The following is a 23,308-nucleotide window of genomic DNA, read 5'->3' as shown; positions in this document are numbered from 1 at the left end:
TCTACGGGCGGTAACAGTAGAGCAAAGCGTCTGCTATAGTGGTGTCCTGCCGAAATCTCGATTCACATTTTCAGGTGTACGTGCCGTTTACGTTTCTGTGGCATTTCGTTACCACGCAAACTGCTGAAGTGTCTTAGGTCCACCCGCAAACGGTGACGTCATCTGTGTGTCTGTCCGCACTCTTGCGCATATATCTGTTATTTTGCGTCGCGCTTGAAAAGCGTTGCGTGTAGAATGACTTCCTAGAATGCGACTTGAGAACACGAAGGAACTGGAAAACTTCACAGCAGCGCTTGCCAGAGCACACACAAATGACACGACCACATTTTGGTCAGCTTGAGTTCTCTCTTATTCTACTCCTTTTGCTGCTTGTGCAGCAACGGTGTTAACACAAAATGTTGCAATTTTGAACAGACAAAAGACAGAGAAAAGAATGGTCGCGCCCTTGCGCGCACTTTCGAAGAGCCCTTTGGTGGAGTCATATGAAGAGACAAGATTGTCGCAAAAAGTGTTTTCCGCAAGGACTTCCTGCAAGCGACAGCCCTTCTCGGTGGGAGAGTGTAAAGTATATCTGAAAACAACTAAGTTCCATTTGCTCGTGCCGGTTCAAGGTACAAGACTACGTTCACTTCCGGGTCACGCATGCACACCGCGACCACTAAGGCGCTCCACGCTTGTTACCGCCACCGTGACTCCAGCCAACTTTGTTAGTTCCGTCTGCATTTGGGTCAGCACCTAACAAGCTGGGGAAGTAAGAAATCGGGCACAAACTCTGGCGCGCCATTACACCTCTCAGATGTTGTTTGACGGCGTAGAAAAAAAACTATAATCAGAACCGTCCCTATGTTTGTGCCCTGGTGCATTCAACACAAAGAGGTGGATAAATAGTGGCATATGTCTATCACAAGACGCTACACATAAAGTGTCCAAACACTCAAATGGATGCGTACCAAGAAAAGAGCAATCTACGAGGGGAACAAAGTGACAATAACAGGATTTTTTCGTCACATCTAACGGTCGCCTCCCGTCCATGATGGGTTGATCAGTTTTTACGACAGCGCCGGGGTGTCTGGTGTCCAGTTAAAACGAAAACGGGAACTTCGCTCTACAGTGACCGGCACCTTCGTATTAGGAAGAAAATTAGAGATTGTATTCAATGGCTGTGAATCGCGTTCAAGAGAATACCACAACTTCGTAAGTGGGGTACGTACGTTGCGACAACAGATGATGAAGAGTGGTTGCAGTATTTAGGAAAATAACGGTGGAAATGACGCAGCTTTTGAACCCCAATGATGGTTGTTCGTGTAGCTCTTGACGCTCGAGTCGGTAATGTGCAAACGGCTGAACGGATCCGTTAAGAAGTTATAACACTCAATTACCGACGATGCTGGCAATGAGTCCGCTTGCCACTCAATAATTTCACTGCATTGTTGAACATGTTCTTCCACCTTCTGCCCACAAATTTAGGACATGCAACATCGCCGCTGTCACCGCGCACCCACTCATCTACTCATGGCATTTCCACAACGTACAGCTCTCTCCTATCAATTCCGGATGTGCAAAAAAACCTCGCCTTCATCTATGTCAGCCTGTTTTGTGATCTAGCTGAGAACGGCAATACGACTCCTTTCTCCAACCTGCAAACTTAAACTCATGGTTTTCCCCTCCACACCTTCAATTTACAGCGCTCAGGATATTTCCTGTACCGAGCATGACGATGATAGGGATGAATAATGGGGGAAAACCAACGCGAAAAAACGGTTGCCAGCAACCACAACGCACCACCCCTCTGCTTGTAGCAGATCCACACACATCCAGACATCAGTTGCATATGCAACATATACGTATGGTGTGTAAACTGAGCGTCTATGAACACTGAAATACATATATGTATACATTTGTGTAATGGTGGTCGTCCCACGTCTCAGGGATTGCAGGAGCCGTATGCCACGCAGAACATCACCAGAAGCCAGTCTCGAACACGCGGCGCGCAGTTTCGAGACAGCAGCCCATAATGCTTCTTGAAAACTATACGAGAAAAAACTTGGATGACAATAGCAGGGAAACACTCGAGACGTTCCACTGTGCCCAAATCATTTCTTCACTGGGATGCGCAGGCACACAAAAGACTGGCCACACATACGAAAATGTGTCCGTACACACTCGGATATGCACGTGCAAACTGGGAGGATGCTATAAGCGGTTGCATTCACGGGTTGGCAACACTGGCGGGAAGAATTGAATCACTGGAAATGAAAATCGTCAAGACAATCTCAGCAGGGATTGCAGAGCGAGGACTGTGGCGGGGGATGACAGGGGGGGGCAAAGCGTGTAAAAGGGGGAGTTGCAGGCTTCGCTCTTCTGCTACATACCGCCTCTGTAAAGAACGTCTCTCTTCACGCGACCAGTTGAGCTGCGTCCAGGAAGAGGAACGAGAACTAACTACCACATACATCGAAAGACGCTCCCATGGCGACTTTGTGCACTTATTGCCTATTTCGTTTTACTATCTGAAGGGTCAAGATTCTTCGCTCTTTATGCGTCGATCTACAGGGAGAAGTTTGGCAGCGCGCCAGCGGCTCCCGCACGCTTCTATTTCGACATTGGGCCAAACATAGTCACGAACCGAAAATGGCAAGAGGAACTCAGAAGGAGGCACGTCTACAGAAAAGAACGGAAAGGAATTCGCGGGAATGCCCCCGAAGAAGAGGAGAGACTGTGCGCGTGGCAGCATGCATATACAGGGCAGGCACATGGGCAAGGACAGATGAGGTAGATTTATGACAGACTAGAGCAGAAGACGCTTGTGGCAAAGCGCCTGTAAAAGCCTGGTAGGTTTTGTGCAAACGATGACGGAGTCCTCCCCCTTCTCCTCGTCCACTTTCCAACGAGATACTTACGCCATACCTTTTTCCCGTGACCAGCGAAGCATCGCTTCCCTTCTCCCCTTCCGAAAGCTGCGTGTTCAGGAAACGTGGGCTCTGTGGTTTACATGTCGCCAACCTACATGTATTCTGTCTCAAGTTGGGCGTTCTCCATCAGCTCTTGACTGTCTTGGGCCCATAAGATGCTGCGGACTGGAACAAAGTTTGCTCTAGTGAACAGAGCTGCATCAGACGGCGTCTCTGTCTCCATTTCATGCACTGATTCGTCGCATTGCTCCATATTATTAAGCCACATGTTCGCGTGAACCGCTGAATTCACACAGGCACAGAAGGCAAATATCCCCCATGTCACTGTACACACTTATCTACGCGCTATCCTCGGCTTGTACCAGCACCTCCATGTCGTCTTTCCACGACGATGGTACTGATCACACAGGCATCTGAATAGTAGCATTTTCTCACTGTTAATACAAGCGACGACGGCAATCCATATATTGCGCCTAGAACATAACCGATGTGGAATAACCTTAATACCGGTTGCACGCATAAACATGAACACACATCATTCTGTTCGTAGATACACCTAGACAGTGCCCGTATTTGGTCCTTCTTCCTTCGTTAAGTGCAGCTCCACGATGTATAACACTGAATTCAACCTACGTCAATGAACAAACTTCTGGGAGGAGTCACGTTGCCCAACGACTACAACAAGGTTTACACGGCAACGAGCGTGTTACTCTTTACAAGCTTCTTGTAGTTACGGTGTCTGTATAACCGTGGGAGACAAGCGTCACTCATGGTCGTACTAGTCACTTCTTACGTGGGCAACATCAACAAGAAACCCCCCCTGGGAGATGCATAATTATTTTTGGTTCTGCGTTACACAGCATGAGTCACGCCCGTTTCAATGCAACGGAAACCGTATTCCAGCGACACGCGAAATATCGAATGGTTTGACGGGTACGAAACTTCGCTTCGCCCGCTAAGGTGCAGAGAGAATGCCCCGATTGGTTTCGAAAAACACCTTTTCCACATACTCTTACCTTCACTGAGCTTAATGACGTGCACGAGTGACTGTTTCCGTATCCTTGCAAAGCGTTGAGCTGCGATGCTATCGTTGTGCTCCCAGTCGCTCAGACAGTAGGCAAGCTGTACTGCGTCTTCTATTGTCTGTTTGGAAAACAAGAACGGTAATGACAAATCTCCCTGAAAGTCATCCAGCTTGTGCCAAGGGAAAAAAGACTGTTGTCGCGTCCGACCCACATTTGTACACTGTTGCCTACTCGTACTGAAACCGTACCAATACACAAATACGATGACATATAATTTTCTACACGACCTCACAGCAGTCATGCACCGCATATTCGAGCACGTACGGAATGAAACGAACAGTCCGCCTCTTGCTTATTTTTGCCTCACCAGATCGTGGCTTTGCCCGATGTTCGGAGAAATTGGGTGAGCCTGACATTGGACAATAGACAGGCGTGTGGGTCTATTGGTCGCCGAGCGGGACAAGCACAGGATTCGCACGGACTGTTCTGGATTCATTACGTTGCCTATGTCATCCACTACAACGATTGCAACAGAGGATGAAAGATACTACGCCAGCTGTTGCAAACACACTCAGATTACCGCAGCCAGGACTGTGTCGTCTGCCCTACAAAAGGTGCCCCTCGACAGACGACTGCATGGTAACCTCAGGCCACGGACACAGTTACGGGAACTGCACTTCGGTTGCGCGTTCATGCGTCAGACATCCGTCCAGATTGCTGCCAGGCACCGGGCCGCGTCATATAAAGTGAAGAGCTGAACTGGTATGAATCTGTCACATTACCGTTGCATTACGGTATATCGCTTGTGCCAGTTAACCTGTGTAGCGATGCCGGAACTGTTCCCCATTTCGTAAGAGACTGAGCAGCAAACACATTTCCAATTTTTGCGGCAGACGGAATACGGCACACTGAAGTCCTTTATTCTACTACGGCGCCGTATTGCACATCCGTAGCGTGTCCTCACTCCCTTCAGTTTAAGGGTTGTGTTGCAGCCGGAAGAAACTACGAAACGCGGGTCCACTGAAGAATAAATATCCAGTGTGTAAGCCAACAACTGGTAGCACAAAATGGGCTGCCAACGAGAAGTTCTACAAAGTCTTGCATTCTGTCCACAGGACGCTTGCTTACAGCATTTCCAACAAGAACGAGCTGGTCATCAAGGCGAGTCCAACGACAGCTCGAACGCGCAGGAGGATGTAGCCTTAGGACCTGGATATCCTCGTCAGACGTCCGGTCGATCACTCGAAGAAGCAGTCCCGCCACATTTCGGGCCTGGAGAAACCGTGATGGTATACACACCTCAAACGGACGTGCATAGGCGTGAGGCCCACGCACCTGTATTGGCTCTGATTCTTTTTACAGATGTCCCAGAGCGCGCGCGAAAAGACAGCGTCGAGAGCCCATCCTGGCTGCTGTCGCGACAGGTAACGAAAAATTCTTTGGCTTTCCGCAATGTTTAATGGTTCACGGTGACAGTCTGACCGTGCTGTATGTTGCAAGGGGCCTGTCGTCGTGTTGTCGTGCCCCAGAACACGTTCACTATAACAAGTATTATCTGGTATCACCAACGGCCAGGCTGCAGTGTCGGTGTTTTATCTTGCAGTTGGAGTATACAGAACGGAAATCGTTTTTCACTGCAGAACTTGGCAGAAAAACCCGATATACCAGTTACAGTGTCAGCTGCTACGTCAGTGGGGCACCGAAATGTTGGGAAAAAAGTTGTCAGCAAGTGCGTATCCATACCTTGCCTGTGGCGCCGTTCAGAATACTGGAAACTACAGAAAGCGCACGCTGCTTTGCATTCACTTCATGCGAGTTTTCTGCTGCTTCAGAGTCCTGCAAGTCAGAACAGGTAAGAAGGCCGGGACATGAGGAGCCTGCTTCAGTTGTGCCGATATTGACCTGCGGCGTCTCTCCGCTTCAGAAGCAGGGTAATTTCTTTTCGAGCCTCGACTCTACGTGTCCATAAAGACATACAAATTGTCACTCCTCGAAGACAAATCCCCGACTATATGTACTACAGAAAGCATGTCGACGGACTCATGCGTTCGACCGTGCACACATTTCGCAAGTTTAGCAAGCTTCTACGTTCAGAAAGACCTTTGGTAATTCGATGTGGCACCTGTTCAACTAGCGCGAATATTGAGAAAAACTGATGTGGCGGCTATTGGAAGAGACTTCGAACGTCACAAAACGGTTGGTGAAGACAGAGGACGCTGTCAATCTGATCACTTTCAGTTTGGCTGCTTTTGCGGAAGATACATACCTGGGCCTGCTGCGTTATCGACCACGTCAAGATATTGGGCCCGAGAGCTTTGATGACGGAGATGTGCGACCCTGTTTCCTTGTGAAACAGCCAGATGTTCCGAGTCAGATCCGGCTCGTCGACACTCACTTCAGCGAGCCCCTGATACTGTATCCGCGGCCAATCAAACCTGGAAAACAAGAATTTTTTTACAGCTAAGCGCATCTGTCTCGGTTTCCTCAACCCCAAAAGCCACCTACAAGTGCTGCTTGGCTTGTAGACACGTAATGTGCGCTCTTGCAGCAGAGAACACGGGTCCACCACGCCCCGGTGATCGCGAAGAACAACAGGAAATTCAGAATCTCTTGGGGTGGGCTGGATTCTCCTCACGCGTTACACTTCACTACGAATAGGGAACCACTTCGAGTTTCGACACTAACGTGGTCGAACAAGCACAATGAGGCAAGGCACGCATGGCATATCCTTGTGATGCGCACGAATGCGGCCTCAAGTTTTTCCTCCTTACCGGGACTGCTGTAGAGGAATTTTCACAGCAGATGCGTCGGTGCTGTCTTCTCTGTAGTGAGGCAAGAGCTCATCAGAATCGCCGCGTGCGGAGGAGCAGGGGCCGTCCGCACCGATCACCAATTTTGCCTCGACATCGCCACCATTATAGAAAGAGAGGGACACGCCGCTGTATTTCTTATGTGTGGTTTCGTGCTTCACATGGGGACAATCCCTCGCGTTGTGTTTATCTGCTGTACTACTGCTGTAGTTTTCCGTACGGGAAAGGTGAGATGGATCATGGGTGGTCCTTGATCGTCCCTTTCCGGAGCATTTACTTGCGTCAGATTCTCCACTTTCAGCGCCACCTCCCGTAAAATTCACGAAACCGGGTGACGATGCAGTTGGGGTACCAGTTGACGACGCAGTCGAGACAGTGGACGGCGGCGACAGTGAGGAAGCGCACAGGGAAACAATCATTGTGGAGTCCGCTTCTGAGGAAGAAGGTGGAGGGGTGTGGCTTGACAGAGCACATTTAAGATGTTTTTTGAAGCAGAAAAAAATCCCGTTCGGGTACTGTTGGCAGTGTCTATAGAGGATTTGTTGGAGATCTGACCAGTAAATTCCAAACACCAAGCTGGAAGCAGTGGCCTCCACATCGAAGTCGAAGACGTCGAGACAGTCGGAATATACAATGTGCCCGCATTCCAAGACATCACATGCAAGCTGCTCATCTATGCACCTTAGGGCGTCCAACCCATTTGTTCGCAGCAATATTTCGCGGGCTTCGTACTCTTCCTGCAGTGTTCCACTTTCTCCCCGTGAGCCGGGGGAGGCCCCAAATGCAGCAGAGGACGAAGAAATCCACTGGTCCGCGTCTTCCTTCTCATAGACGTGGACAACCCTCCCTGTTTTTCTGTGCACTGCAAGCGCGGCAGTTAAACCGGCAAGGCCGGCACCGATGACGGCTACATCGACGCGCTGTTGGTCGGAATGGCAAGCGGGCTGGCTTGCAGTTGCTCCCGATTCACTGAGATGAGGAGGAGCAGCGAGTCTACACCTTTGACCGTGCAGTTGAGCGGCGCTTGTTGTCTGGCCGTCAACATTAGTGTCCGATGTCACAGCAGGCGGCTGCGAGGCCACTGTTGCGCCTTCCCCTAAGTCACCGCACGGCGTCGGCGGGCATTCGCTCTCAGCAGTAGAGTCGGGGACTGAAACAGTCGGCGAGCACGTCGACTCTGTTGCAACTTGAAGAGAGGAAAACTCTATCCCGCTGCCGTCCACGCAGTTATTGGCTCCGAAGTGCGACCGCTTTTGGCCAGTTTTTGTGTGGTCGACAGGAAAAGAGGAACCAGCAGGCGACGCATTTGACAGGTTCCCAGAAGAGTACGGAGACGACAGGAGAGGCTGTGGCGTCATTGCAAGGGCAGCAGTTGACTCCATGGCTTCAACTGATTTTTGGGGAAAAATGGCTGTGCCGGTCCCGGGGCAAAAACGGATGTATGCCCGAGAGTGTCCGTGAGTCTGCTAACTTGCGCACCTCCAGTTTTGGCCCTGGAACGAACGTTCCTGGACGCGACACGAGTCTCAAATGAGGAAAAAGTCCGCCGGTTTTCTCAGGAGAGAAGCCAGTGCAGCCAAAAATCAAGCAAAGTCTAGAGGGAAACCGACTCTCCGACTGGCATGGTCACAGGCAGTGAACTGCCGCCATAGTTGCTGAAGATAGCAGGCGTCTGAAGGACAAAAGAGCACTACGCGCCGCACTGAAGGGCTACTGACTCACGAGGTCGGGAGAGGGCGTAGGAGTCAGTGGCGTCCTGAACGAAAACAGTTGTACCAAAGACACATTTGGACAAAAAGTACAGGACAGTCGAGAAGTGCTGCACAGATAGAAACAAAAAAAGGTAAAATGCTTGGAGCTCGCTGCTCTTTTTGCCCAAAACCCCGAATCAGTTGCTCGGCACAACCAGCGCCCATGTCTCCAGCTCCCTGGTGGACGGAGACGGGCGGATGTCAGGGAACGCTCCCGCGTTTTTCGCCGACACGGAAAAAGCCCGTAAGTCTGCTTCGAACAAAATCTGATGCATGCCTGTGTAAAAAAGCGCCCTGCAAAAACTCGCGGAAGAATACGGGTGAAAAGACCGCAACAAGTGAGGGAAAAAAGAACCTTTCTGCAACGGTTGCGAGAGCGCCCGAGACACTGGGGTCACTTGCGTGTCACGCATTGACTGTTCTTAACCGACACCTGGTGCACTCACTCTCATGAAGTGATTTCCTTCGAAGTCCTTCGACCGTAGAATAAATCTGCTGTCTTGGTATCTACTCCAAAATTGCGGACGAGGCCTCACCGCCGCGTGCCGACCAAAAAAAGAATTCTTTCCTGTCCAGCGTTTGCCGATCCGTGGGAAGATCGGTTCTAGTTCCGTAGGCCAAAGAAACAGTTTTACCCGTCAGTCACACGTTCCTGACAAAATGAGGAATACAAGCGTTTGGAAGATCGAATAGCTTGGATGCAAATGCAGAGTGGAGGCCAAGATATCGCGCCAAAGTCACCTAACGTCGTCTTTACACGCTCGAACTCAACACCCTTATTCTCTCTTTTTCTCGGTTTCAAACCTGGTGCGCGTTAACAGAGGAGAGGCGACCGGCCGCCTCTACTGTTCGTGGACACAGTTGTTTGTTGCTACAGACAAGCGAAGCGGCCACGGCGACACATCCTTACTGTGTCAAAACTGGTTGAAATGTTCAATTTCTTACCCCGAAAAAACACACAAAACTAGCCCTGCCCTATGCATGATGTGAAGCGACGGTCGAACTACCGTGCGGTTTGATGCAAACACCTCACCAACGAAAACGCGTTTTGAGAGCAGTTGGACTACGGGGATTCTTTCCCAAGATCTTTTTGCAGTATTTTTCCTTTGGTTATGCAGCTCGCGAAGGACAGTTTCTGCCTGAGGGAGTTCGTCAGCAATCACGCTATTCCGGAAAGCAAAAAGCATGCTTCAGCAGATAAACGACTCAGTAATTCTCTGCAAAATATCTACCGTAGGGAACTGGAAGCATCTTATGGGAGCATGTTTTGCATTTCTAATACGCATGTTATCTGTAGTCATGGTAGGCGGGGCACTTTGCCTGCTGCCTCGCGGTCCATCTCAAAAAAGCTGTGTTGGGTTCTTTAAAGAAGCGGATGCGAGAGTCGTGCGCACCAAACATCACTGCTTTGACCTGGAGAGGGCATATCTGTTTTCCCTTGCATGGGGCTTAAAGAAGACATGCCGCTGTACGTATCTGTTGAATCAGGGGTTCTGACTGTGTGACGCCAACGCTGTCCATACACTGAATGTTTTTCACCAGGACCTCCTTCAAAGTGCCATTTTTTGGTAGCAAGAAACATTCTGACAAGCATAGGCTTCGGCACTCACTGTTCAACTGACCAGTAGTGTTCAGTTTTGCTGGGGGTACAGAAAGCTAAGTAGACAATCTGAAGCTGTCTAGCTTTTCCAGGACGAGGACTCTCTTCAAGACTATATTTGCGTCTTTATCCTGTTCTGTTGGTTGATTCTGCTTTTCCAACGTTTCATCTGTAGAATGTGTGGCAATGCAGTCTCTGACGACATATTTCATCCTCTGCGAGGCCATCAAAAGCAGGCTGTGTGTAGAAGCGCTTTTTTGTCCAACAGCATACCTTAAACGGTGAGACTCTCGAAAAAAACTTGGGTAGTACATTGGGATTCTGGAATGAGTCGAGTTCGTGGTTCTCCGGTTACTTGGTTGCCTACAAGCTGCGTCCTTTTAAGTAGACGCAGAGGAAGACCATGTAGCATCTTGTCGGCACGATCCATCAATTCAGAAATCTACAGTGCTGCTCCTGACTCTGTCTTAAGTCCACTTCGAACACGAGACTTCTACGACAAACCAGGCACCGCGACACTTGCGGATCGCTGGGACTCCAGCTTGTCCGACTTTATCCTTTGGCATTTCCTGTAGTCCTTCATTTCACACTGTTCTGCTGCCTCGAAACTTGGCTAGCTTGTCTCTTGTGCCGCAAAAACGAGCTTTTCAGAACTACAGAGACGGTAACAATTGGGATCGCATGCGCGAGCGCCGGGGTAGGTCTCCGAAGGGTGACCGGGCTTGGTTGCTTCCCCGGGAAAGTGAGAAATCCGAAATTGCCCTTTGTTTTTCGCTCTGTCTTTTGATAAACTGGGAGTCTGAGGCTGCTCTCGCTGTCCCTAAGCACGCTACACGTTCCCTGGGAGAGCCTGCGTATTCATGCTGGCCCTCTGCATCTTTCGCATGTGCGGACGCGGCTTGGTCGACCAGGGAGGAACTCGGCGTTTTTCATATCTGAAACTGCGAAAGTCGGGGACGTTCGCTCTAGAACTACTCTTCTTTTCCCTTTTTTCTTAGTGCTTCTCGCACGACGAGGATCGGCTCTGTTCAGCGCGTTTCCTCCCTTCTCTGTTGTTTCTACACCATCGCTGGGCTTCTGCCGAAGCAGCACACCGCGACGCTGACGGAGTAGCCACCAGGAGAACTTGGGAACTGGATGTTTCTTTCCTCTAAAAAAGCAGTCATTTTTGATAGAAAAGACTCGAGGCGATTCAGATGGCCAAATAACCAAAGCGAACCCGGTTTCGTGATCATCTTCTGCACACACACGCACACACAAACGCGAACGTCGTCCATTCCCGTGGGCTTCCGCGCCCTCCGGTTGCCGGACCGTCCTCTCCTATGTGAAGCCGGCCGCACGTGATGTCGTGAATCGCGAGCTTTTCTGCCGGTTGTTCAGGTGCAACATGCATGCTCTCCCCTCTTCGTCTCATTCGCCGGTTGTCTAGCTTTTTCACTTCCGGTGCTTCCGTCCTCACCCCGCTTCCGTCGACCCCTGCCTGTTGTCACCAAGTCGCAGTTCGCAGGAAGCCCAGCCCTGCGTTCTCCCGTGACTTCTTCTATCTCCACGTCTTGAAAACGGTCGATGTGCAGCAACTGCAGGACCTTGGGATATGGAAATCCACCCCTTTTATTACCTGCTTTGTACCAGTCTTTAGCTGTCCATTTGGAAGGACACGAGTCCTGTAAAGAACCTGGGCGCTAAACAGTTTTCTTTCGCCTCTTCATCACTCAGGGCAAGATGTTTTCTGCACTCTCGAATGTGAAGGCTAGGGCTGCGCTCTCGCGTTCTTCCGCGGCTGCGGCTGAGGGCGCGAAGTCGGCGCCGCCGCCTCTCAGCTCGAGCTCCGCTGCGGATTTGTTGAGCCTGTCCTCCACTCTCTCCGGCTCGCTCCAGGCAAGGAAAGAGTGCAGTTCTCCCCCCGTTCCTCACAGCGGAGTAGAGGCGATTTTTCTCTTCAGTCCGACGCTGGAGCCTCCGCGAAAGGCCGCTCCTGCACCAGGCTGCAGAGCGACACCCCCGAGCTCCCAGAGCGTTTCTCGCAGACACACGGAAGAAGACGGCGGCGAGGACGAGGACTCCGACGACGAGTTTTCATTTGCACAGGGAGAAGTTGAAGCCCGACACGAAAGCGAAGAAGAGGAGGAACTGGGCGCCGAAGAACGAGCTCAGGAAGCGAAAATCGTCTTCTACTTTCCTGCATCGCGTCCCGCAGAGGAGAAACGCAGTCACGTCGGCCTCATCGAGGGACTCACGATCTTCACACAGTGAGCGGGAAAACTTTTTTTCAAAGGCGTTTTGCCGAGATACCGTGTCTGAGGGCCGCGTGTGGGCTGCTGCCTGGGTTTCGGCGGAAGCTGTGGAGTCCACCGCAGTTTCAGCAAGAGCTGCAGGCGAGTCGCATACTGCGCTGGAGAAACTTCTTGTTGGCTTTGAGGCTCGGGGATGCCCGGCGAACGCCACGAACCACCAGCACAGAGAGGCGGAAGAGCCGAAGTCGAAATGGCTCCAAAGGACATAAAGAAGAAGACTGGGGGGGAGATTCTGAAGGGGGAAGTGAAAAATAAGACAGTGCAGTCGAGTGCGTTTCTTTTCATCGTGAGGACAGTCACAGAGTGCGAGAAGCCATGTGATCGAACTCGCACAAGGGGTTCTCTAACCGGATCGGCGACACTCTTGCATTTCATTTTTATCTTCCGAAAGCAGTCTGCAAGGTCTGCTTTCTTTTTCGTCTCTTGAGACTTCACCTCTGTCGTGCGGACCACACCCACGAGGTCTACTTACATGAGTGTTCAACCAAATATATGCGATCAACTAAATATAAAATATAGTCATGTATATGTATGTTCATAGATTCAGGTTCATATATATATATATATGAAGCGGAAATGTGGGAGACCTGTACTCCACATTTCGACCGCGTTTTGAAGAGGAGTCTAATTGTACTGTCGCGCATCCATCTCGTCTTTTTTCCCCTTAGGCAATTCAGTGGAGACGCCGGCCCTCTTCGTTCAATCTACACAGATGCTCACGTCGTCGTCACCAAAGAAGTGGAGCCTGACTACTGGCTGACACTTGTGAGCGAACAGCGGCTTTTCCAGAGGCCAAGGCCTCATGTTTCGCAGCCATCGGTCTCTTTTGCATGCGCGTGTCTCTTCGCTTTTCCGGCCGCCTGTGAAGGACGCCCGTGCTTCTGCGTATCGTGGCGCTCTCGAGACTTTGAGTTGTCCGATTTGGAAGGATCTGTCGACCTTACTGTATCTGCATGTGCCATGTGCGACTGACACAGGGAGGGAACCTAAGTATCCACATGTAAATCGCGGGAGACTGCAGCTTATCCGTCGGCTAAACTAAAGTCGGTCAAACCAGTGCTAGCGTAAGAGCTGCAAAGATGGCAGACAAGTTCTATGGCAGATGGGTTCTAGCTCCTGCCCAGGAATTCGACTTCGGTCTCGGATTTCGCAAGCTCTTATTGTGTGGGCTGTGGAGATCTCGTGCAGTTTCAGAGCGCCGAACAGAGAAATAAACAACGGTTCCTAGTCTCAGTTTCTTCTGAATGTTGCGTCTCGGCTTTCTTGCATTTCTGTTCCGAGTTCGTCTGTCCATGCAGCGCCGCGGCGCTGCCCGTGACCCCGGGACTTGTTTAAGGTGCTTTTCCCTGTCGCTTTCGTTCGGCAGGTCTTCAACGCATGCGAACTTGGAGGACCCGCCTCCACCAGCGAAGGAGTGAAGGGAGGCGTCGACGCGAAGGCGAACAGACTCGCTGACTTTGGCGGTCTCGACGAAGACAACCAAGAAATCATTCTTATGGGCGTGAGTGTGGACCCCGCCCTTGTCGTTGTGTCACCGGGTCACGAGTCGGTCGTCTCTTGTGTAGCTGTTTGACGTCAAACAGACGTTTTCGCGTGGAAGAGAGTCACCCTTTCAGTGTTTCCATGGCGATGCCTTTTGTTTCACACGTTGCGTACAAAGTCTTGACTCTCTGTAAAACTCGGAGTCGACCGACGCAAGTGGTGAGCGTTTTTTTCAGGAGGCAGGAACTCACGTTGTGGGTCGATGTCTGTTCAACAAGGAGAGACCTGAATGCAGGGGGTTGTGTCTGCCACCCTCCCGAAGGTGGAGACAGAAAAGCTTCAGCTGGCTGCCTGTGTGTTTCAGCTCTCAGAGTCGGCTGGTCCTCTGATAAGAGGCGTCTGGCTGGCTGGAATGGGGGTGTCGCGCGCCGCGTTTGCGCGCCCTGTTCTCTCGCCGATCATGCGGCTGCAGGCGCGTCCAGTCTTCGTCGTGTGAATAGACACACAGTCGGTTTGCGTGTGACAGTGGAACGTGGGCTTGCCCAGATCTGCGCGCTCTGCTCTTGGGGGCGTTCGTTGCAGGACGCCTGTCGGAGGAACAGCGACTTCCGAGTTTGGAAACGTTCCGGACAGCCAGATCCGTTTCTGCCTTATGCATGCGCGCTGCAGATTCTAGACAAGTTCTACCAGTACTTTCGGCTGCTTCACGGGAGATTCGCTCTGTTTGTCGAGCGCGGGAACCGACAGCATTTGAGTGACCTCGTGGAGGACTACTGCCCCGCGTTTCTGGACACCATTGATCCTCAGAACCTCTCGCTCTTCCACAGTAAGGTAGCCACAGCATGCAGAGAGGACGCGTGCAGTGCGGCCCTGAACTGGGGAAAGTCACAGAGGAAACACGAGGGACGGCGAAGAGAGGCGAACCCGCGGTGAGGGGAGCGGAGTTCCAGACGCGTTCCGCGACGAGACACATGGCCAAGACCGCAGAAGAAAAGACAAGGGGACGACCGGTGTACATCGACGAGAGCGTGGATCGGAATATCCAAGCTGCGCGCCTGTGCAGTTTTGTCAAGTCACCCGGTTCACTGGCAGTCCCATCGCTGCCGGGCTGTACGTACCCGGAGGTGTTGAACTGGGGGGGACAAGGGGGAGACAGAAACACCACGGCAGAAGGCGACAGGCGTCCTGGCAGTCGTGACGAGATGCATACACTCTGTGCAGAGAAACCGGTCTAGACTGTCCTTCACTTTCTTGTAAATTGTGCAGGGGTGGACGGCTTCCACTTCGGCCCGCTAGACCGACTCCCGTACCTCCATCTTCCTTCCTTTGTCTCCGTTCTGCAAAACAAGTTCCCGTGCATTCTTCACGCTGCCCTGCTGTTGAATGGATGTCTTCTCTTCAGCAAGTAAGGCCTCACCCTCACTTCATTCCCTGTGCTCTTAAAATGCAGTTTCTCGGAAATCTGATGACATCTCCGGTATAACATACAAGGGTCTGTACACCGTTCAGTGGGCGTAAACAGATGTGCACCAAAGCCGAACTGTTCTTGTCTAAATACCTATCAAATGCATATACATATACACATACATACATATATATATATATATATATTTGTGTTGTGTACTCGAGCACGTCTTTGATGTGGAGCTGTACGCAAGTTTGACTTGGAGGTGGTAAGTTGTGTCTTCTGGAATTCCTGTCTTGACAGGCGAGTGTTCTTGTTCTGTATCTTTCGCTTCGACGCTCTTTGCTTGGTCTCCCTGTTGGTAAGCGCCTGTGCAGCTGCCTGTTTTTCTTCTTTTTCTCCTTCAGCGTCTCCTCGGGTCCTAACGACTTCGCGCCGTCGAGTTCCGCCCTCTCGGGTCGAGACGCCGGTTCTCCTCGACACGGAAACAGTTTCACTCCCCCTAAAGGAACAGTGGAAGGCTCTCCTCCAGCGGACGCTGCTGCTTCCTCTGCCGAATCCGCGAGGCGCGTTTCCAAGGTCCGTGCAGGTGTGCATGCAGAGGCATCGGAGAACAGCGAGGCTCTTCAGGAGTCTCTCGACAGTTCGGAGGCCCCGCATGCCGAGAGGGAGAGGAACGAGAAGGCGACACTGGAGAGGGGAAGGCAGTGGCAAAGAAAGGACGACTTCAGCGACGGCTACGATGTAATGCGAGTGCTCTACAGCTACTTAGTTCATGCCCAAGGCTGCGCCGCCGTCGACCCGGGCAAGCTGCGGAAACCTCCGTACGCAAGAGTGAACACTGCAGCCGCGAGGGTAGGCGACCAGGAGAAAACAGAGAGCGGGGCAGACAGATGACAGAGAGAAGACGTGGTGAACTTAAGAAACAGAGACCTACGGAGGACCGAAAAAGGGGAAGACCCAACAGAAAGACACGAAACGAGAGCGAGGAAAAGGTGAACAGGAAGGCATGAATCCAGGAAGAAAGGTTAACAAAAGATGGAAATATGGTAGACAAGACACTCTTAGCGAGACGACGACAACCGACACACGAAACGCAGTCGGTTCTCTGAAATGATTTTGTCATCTTCTCTCTTTGTGATTCTCTTGCCTCGTAGCAGGCCGGCGTCTTGTCCACACGGTGTCGGAACTCCTTTTTCCAATTCTGCTGATTTTTTAGAAAAGATGATTTCTTCAGTAAAGTGGGGAAAAATGTGTGGTGGATGCGATAGGGGAACGTGGAGAATGTCGGAAATAAACCAAGTATTACGATTTCTCTCGTAGAAAGTTTTCAGCACACCCTAGCAACTTCTTAGTGAATATGGCCGCGCACTGCAGCAGCTCCATCATATTCGCAACTTCGTTTGTCGGTTCTGTGAATTGTAGTCCGTTTCCATTTTTACACTTTTAAAAATTAGAACGAGGCTCGCTGGGAATGCCCGTGCAAAGAATTTGAGATCCCACTGCTAAAGCTCTATTTCGACGAAAACGGCTACTTGTACATTAGGGTCCCCGATGTAAGACTACAGAAATACAGGGGAATCAGCAGACGCTGCTGTGAGCCGCACGCGGCTTCCCCTCTGTTTTTTTTCCGAGTCTCTTTTGGGGTCTTCGGTCTTCGCGAAAGCAGTAAAAAACGGAGAAAGAGACAGCTGTGATGCTGTTCGTCTGTGTTTTTCTCCGTCGCTTTTTCGGAAAGGATGTTACGCTGTGTACCATTGCATTAACGGAGCGATATACAGTTCACTGGAAAGCATGTAGCTACAGAGCACCACATTTCCTTATTGAAGAATCTCAAGAGTGTGGCGCCGACGAGAACTTGCTTAAATTTTTGTGACGAAGGAAAAATTGATCGACACCCGATCCCTTATCGTATCTCCAGCAGAGACTCTTTTACCGTGCGTCAGAGTGTCGTTTGCGGTCTCGGATTCTTCCGAGTTTTCTTTGCTTGCTAAGTTTCTTCAGTGGTGCGTATTTCCTTAGATCTTTCGGTTTTGGTGGATTCTCGTCGTTTCCTTTACTTCGCACATCAGGCAGCAAGGTGTGGAGCATTGCCTACCCTCCTCATACGGCCTTAACCCTGCACAGCTGTCTGTTGACAATCTTCCTGAAAGATGTTTCCAGGCGTGTTGCGCGGTGTTGAAAAAGAGGACTCCACTCAGAAGCGTGCATGATCTGTCTGTGCGGTCCGGTGTACGTTCAGCCGGGGGGCGGCTGCTCCTCTTTTGGACGCGCTATCCGCGAAGTGGGAAGCTCAGATTCGTTTGAAGACACTCCGTCGGATGCGTTTCTCTTCGGGCCTACAGGGTGAGTCTTTCGTCAGAAGCTTTCAGACCTGTCTGCGTTCTCTGTCGGCGACAGGCTGTCGACAGGGCGACTGCGGGTGTGCGTTCCTTTCACCACATGATTTTGCCCATGTAGTATCCTAAATTCTCTCTAGTTCCATAGCATTACGGGGAAAACGTACCGAGGACCGTCCGGGGTGTAACGCTCTCTAGGACAGGGCAATTCATGGTCACTTTAGCTTGTCATCGGCTCTTCAAAGGTGTACTTGGCATCCCCGAGGCTCCCGTAGTCTCCAAGAAGGCTGAGACAAGCGCAACAGATCTTGCATCTTTGGACTGGTATTTTGGTGTAGATCTTGAGGTCTTTGTTTTCTCGGTCCAGGCCCCTGTAGCGGGAAAGAGACACAGACGTACCTGGCAGTGAGAGACGGAGTCGACAACCTCGAATTGTGGGAGGCTCGTGTCTTTGGCAGGAACGGGAAACACCACACGTTGCCGCTGCGACGAATAGGCAGAAAGCGTTCCGTGTATAAGCCAAACTCGCTCTCAGCTGACTCGGTGCGACCTTTTGCGTCTGGTGTCTTCGAGTTGGTGCGGCGACCGAGTAGGTCTTCCCTCGTTCTCCTTCTCCGCGCGGTCATTCCAATACTGTTTTGCGTACTGTCGAAAGGAAGACATTTTCGCAGTTGCACCGTGAGTTTTACTCGGATCAGCTCCACATCGCATAGAATTACCAGCCTCGTCCTTTCTATTTGGCCCTGCTTTGTCTGCGTCCTGACACGGGTGTACTCGCATGCAGGCCTTCGTGACGCGCGTGGTGTGCGGGGTTGTTTTCTTCGTGTCTCTTCTTGGGGGCTCCGCCTCCATGTTGTCTGTCTCTCCCTTTGGAAGTAAACGTTTCTATAGAGTTGTGTTTTTCTCTACCGCGCTCTGCTTTCTCGTCTGTCTTCGTCCCTGCTGCGGTTGCAGAGCGTCAGTCTTCCTCCCGGTCATCCACTTGCCAGACGACAGCACAGGAAGCCTCGTGGTGATAAATCATAAACAACTGCAGCTTGTTCTCGTCCTCAGCGATGCAGCTCATCAACTCGTCAATGACGCTTCGGTAAGCGTCTTTTCTTCACCTTTCCTCCTCCCTGTATCCTCTCTGTTCTCCTGTTTCTTCTGCTGCTTCTTCCGCTGCTTCTTCTGCTTCTTCTCTCTCTTCGCCTTCTACTTCTTCTCTTTCATCTCTGTGTACTCTTTCTTCTTTCATGCTTCGTCCAGCTGCTTTTTTCGTATGTCTGTTGCATCGTCTTCGGCTGTGGCTCTCCACTTCCTCTCTGCGTTCCTGCCTTTCTGTTGTGGGTGACGTCTGTCGTTTTCACGCAACGCCTCGCCTGATTCGCTCCCGTCAGTCTCTCCACTGTTTTCTCTCTTCATTTTATGTTTCGTTCGTATTCTATGTCTCTCTGGTTCCCTCTCTCTGTTTCTGTATCTCTATCCTTCTTTCTCTCCCCGCCTGTACCCGCGTGTTGTGTTTCTGTCGCTCAGTGTTTCGTCGCTTTCTCTTCATTTCTTTTCTTTCGCTTGTCCGCGTTGTGCAGTTTTTGCAGCATGTGCGTTCGTTCGCGCTGGAGGCCGGTTTGGGAGAGCTTCAGCAAGCGTTTAGTGTCGCGTTTGACGACATCATGAAGCAAGAAGACGCCTATCGCTTCATCTATTTCAACCACGTTAACCGCGCCGTCCGCATGTACGTTTGTTCAGAAAAGAGCTCATAAGAGCTGCAGAAACCGCGTCCCGAAACCACCGCGCGATGCTGAAGAAACCTGGAGCTCTTCAGCGCGCCTCTGGGATACCTGACACTTGCTCAAGATTCCTTTCTGTTTACAACTTGAGGACATGTTTGCGTTATGCCTCTATGCGACGGCGAAACAGTTGTTCACGGGCCGGCTAGATAGGTCTCGTCTCGGGAGTTGAGACAGCAGAGGCGTTCGTCGGGACTCAAGTCATGCACGATTTGCCAAGGAGCTCAGGGCCCCACAACTGACTGTCCGAATTATCATATCCGGTGGTAGTTCGATTTAGAAAAGGTTGAGCAAACGACAGGTGAAGAGTTCCAACCAAGACGACTGTACTCACTCCCGTGCTGCTCTTTCAATATATAAAAATGTTTGTAGGACCTCATGAACCAAGATATGTGTATACATGTGTAGGAAGTCATGGAATGTTAAACGCATACATGGAATTTCCCCAAGCCGTGGACATGTATTTGCGTACAAATGTAAATCTACGTTTTCAGGGAGTGTTTTTTTTTGTTGCGAATGTAATTGTTTTTTCGGCAGTGGTAGATGTGCATGCGCGTGCACTCCACATACCCTTCTGACATGCGCTGTGATACTTGTTTGAATTCTACGAGACATGTCCACCACACGGCGATCCACGTGGAGAGATTTGAGGTTTTTCGATCGCTTGCAACGGAGTTCAGCTCTAACTGCGCTCCTATCAGGGAGAGTCTCTTGGTATCTGTAAACATCGTTACAGATCAAAGTGCGTCCACGCAACTAGTCCACGACGAGAGTCGAGTGTGCAGAGTGACAGTTTGGATGAATTGTTTCTGAGCTTTGTTCGTTCGCTCTGTCTCATCTCTGAACGCACTGTGTTGTGGGTCGCGGAAATGACGCTGTGTGAGCGGTTTTTTATTTTTTCCTTCGTTGTGGTTGCATCCTTTTCAGCTCGAACAAACGGTGCCCGCCTAATGCGCCGTCTCCACCGTCGTTTCCCGGTTGCGCTCTTTCAAAGCTCGAAGTTCGTCGGATGGGCCAGTTACACAGGCACTTGCGTGCAGCAGTTGGGGAGGAAGAAGACTTCCACTTCGGTTTCCCCGAGGCCTGCTCGGAGGAATCTTTGCTCGTGTGCGGAAGGTCCTCGAGAGTGGACAGCCACGCTGAAGGCTGCAGATGCGGGGAAAGTCGGAAGTCGTCGGAAGGTAGGGAGGAAGTGCAGTCAAAGAAGGACGGACTCCCTCCCGGGGAAGAGGCCGAGGGCTTCGCGGACGAAAAGGCGTTGCACGCAGAGGAACGAAGCGCGAGTTCGAGCGAGGAAGCGCGTTTACATCGGGCAGGCTCCGACGGAAGGGGATTGGGCGGAGACGTGTACCGAAGATCGAAGCCAGAAAAGACGCAGGTGAAGCCTGTGCCTGTGAAACTCATTGCTGTGAAAGATGCTCTCTCCGGCTGGCTCATCGGAAGCGCCTCGATGGACAGAGAGTTCTACGTCGCTCTCGACGATCCACGGACGACGCTGTCACGAGCCGTGGAAGACGCCAGCAGATTCGGATACATGCACTTTGCAAACATCTTTGTCTGAGCCCCGGAGCTCGTCTTTCTTGTAAAACTGCAGCGGAGCGCATGCTGCAATCCGGGCGAAAACACACACACACACACACGTACCTCCGTGTAAAATTGACTGGTGCCATTTGTACGAAAAACAGGGGTTTGCGGTCAGGAACTTTGCCGCGACAGGTCTCCTCACATGCGAGGTTTCTGTGCGTTTCGAAAAAGAATCGTCGCTGATGAACTTGCGATCTTTTAGCGAAACTGCGACGTGCCACCTTATGGTGTGCCGATTCAATGGAACTTTGTTAAGAAATGGTTGACAGCGCACCTGTTTTGAGGAATTACAAAGAACTCCAGAGCTGGAACGAAGTCCGATAGCGTTGCAGACAAACCAAGTTTTGCGTTCCTTGCTCGGGACTGTATGGACAAACCCTCACTGGCGTGTGTCAGAGAAACGCAGTTGTCACTGGGCCGCGGAAGCGGGTGGTGCCCAGTCAAAGGATCGGCAGCCGGCCTCATCAGGGGCGTAGTAACAAAATCGATTTCGTTGAATGAACGTGTGTGGGAGTCGCACATTGGAAACGGAACAATTTCTGTACAAGCAACGCGGATTTGTTGCACTCACATTCCGCCGCGAAAGGCCTCGGTGTGTATCCCGTGAAGCACTGCACCACAGCAAAAAGAAGATGTGACTGGTCGAGTCTGTGCGGCTAGAAACATCGTGAAATAGGTGAATCATTGGGCTGTGACACCGCTTCCTGGTGTAGCACCCCTTCTTAGATGTGCGAAGAAAGCTGCTCTGACTGAAACCGATGGTGTCCATCAGCCGGATGTTGCCTACAACCTTGTAATTCGCAAAAGTCTAAAAACAAGTCGAGAGTCAGAACTGTACGCGTTTCCCGAATATAGGCGAATGCTGTTAGAATCTGTGCCACCAGCGAGCCCACCCACAAGCGGCTATGTAAATATAGTAACATGGAGTTGATTCTGGAGAGTGAAAGGAATTCAGGCAGAAGTGAACTTTCTCAGTGCCGCTGCTTCCAGGCTAGCTATCAAGATTCTGAAGAAATGGGCGACTGGCAGAACTGACTTATCCGATTGTCGCCTCTTCCAGGCTAATTTTCACGAATGTGAAATAGTGCGTGACTGCTGCACTGTTGTAACCTAACGGGCAATGCTGGAGGTGGCTGCCCGTAATACACAGTCAGTTCCGGAGCACCGACAGAGGGTTCCTCTCGTTAAGACTCGAATTGGAAAAACGCCCCTTCATGGTTTTTTGCTCGATACATGGCATACGTTCGGATACGAGAGAACTCACCTGATGAAATATCGCGAATCAAATCACACAGATTTAGTTCACAAGAGGAGAAGCTTTGTGCGGGGGGACGATCGGGGGCGGAAGCGTATCCAAGCAAAGACAAGTGCCACCGCCACTCACAGTAAATGTTCATAGACATACAGTTATCTTTCCCTGTGGAGTCTGAGCTTCCGAGCCCCTTTTTTGGGGAGACCTCGCCGTAATTGTTTTCGGTAGAGTCGCGTTTCCCTGTAGGTCTTCCACGTTCTCTTCTCCTTGTGCATTTCGACAAAAGGTATTTTCTTCAGACGCATTAACTTCTTCTTGTACTTTTTCTTATGGAATTTACGCATCTTGAAATATCGTCGCCGGCACGTGCTGATACTGCGGACAAAGGCCTCAGCGACAGGCTGATTCGGCAGCACGGAAAAAACACCAGGGCAACGGCTCAAGAGAACGATGTGCGTCAGCGATGGGAGAGTGCCTTGATCTTGCAAATGCAAGCCCCGCTCTTCGCCTTTGGAGCGGCAGCTTGTACAACAGCGTGCACGTGACAAATCTGCTGACGCCGCTCGGCCTCGGCACCGTACATTCACATGACGTAGATGTGCTAACGGAAGAGTTACTGCCCTTTCACCAGCCGACATGGGATCTGACAGGCCAGCCTGTACAGAGTGCTGACGCCAACCTTGCATCAGCCTTTCAGCTCCTCTGATCGCGCAAGGGCCAGTTCCAGCTGGGCGCTGTGACAGGGAAGTCACACCACCGCTCCTAAAACTTTGTGTGGCGTGCCACCGCCTACACGGGAGAATACGAAATTTTGCAAGGAGCACATCGGTTCTCTCCAGACAGCTCGGAAGTGGAGCATTCGCACGTGGTGCGATGCCTCTGGGCAACGAGCATAAGGACGCCATTTCTGCCCCTGCCCAGGTGGGAACTTTACAAAAAACTGCCATTCTAGCGACGTCACTCCGGTCGGTCCCTGAACTCTTCCGCGAACTTCACCTGTTTGGATGCAGCTGCATGCGCACACCAGGTCAGCGCCTTCTTTTCAGTCTGAAGCTCCGAAAAATTACTCCTGCATTGGCAACGTC

General features: G+C 51.2%; 2 protein-coding genes across 2 annotated transcripts; one reads left to right on the top strand and one right to left on the bottom strand.

Moving 5' to 3' along the window:
- Window positions 1–1,064: 1,064 nt before the first annotated feature.
- TGME49_207965 (hypothetical protein) lies at window positions 1,065–8,594 on the bottom strand. The gene is made up of 7 exons (XM_018779407.1): window positions 6,709–8,594; window positions 6,204–6,372; window positions 5,681–5,773; window positions 5,066–5,209; window positions 4,305–4,346; window positions 3,929–4,055; window positions 1,065–3,194 (listed from the first exon to the last, which is right to left on the bottom strand). The coding sequence occupies exons 1-7, from the start codon at window positions 8,127–8,129 to the stop codon at window positions 3,004–3,006; spliced, it is 2,187 nt and encodes a 728-aa protein (XP_018638498.1). The 5' UTR covers window positions 8,130–8,594; the 3' UTR covers window positions 1,065–3,003.
- A 2,263-nt stretch (window positions 8,595–10,857) lies between these two features.
- TGME49_207960 (hypothetical protein) lies at window positions 10,858–21,243 on the top strand. The gene is made up of 10 exons (XM_018779406.1): window positions 10,858–12,347; window positions 13,061–13,157; window positions 13,759–13,893; window positions 14,544–14,700; window positions 15,141–15,279; window positions 15,687–16,134; window positions 17,522–17,625; window positions 18,573–18,705; window positions 19,187–19,332; window positions 20,315–21,243. Exons 1-10 carry the CDS (start codon window positions 11,821–11,823, stop codon window positions 20,946–20,948), a joined length of 2,520 nt encoding a protein of 839 aa, XP_018638499.1. The 5' UTR covers window positions 10,858–11,820; the 3' UTR covers window positions 20,949–21,243.
- The last annotated feature ends 2,065 nt before the right edge of the window (window positions 21,244–23,308 follow it).

The sequence above is a fragment of the Toxoplasma gondii genome, chromosome Ib (assembly GCF_000006565.2).
Source record: "Toxoplasma gondii ME49 chromosome Ib, whole genome shotgun sequence".
NCBI classification, from domain to species: Eukaryota; Apicomplexa; class Conoidasida; order Eucoccidiorida; family Sarcocystidae; genus Toxoplasma; species Toxoplasma gondii.
Note: the sequence above shows the minus strand (reverse complement) of the source record. Positions and strands in the feature narration are given on the sequence as shown.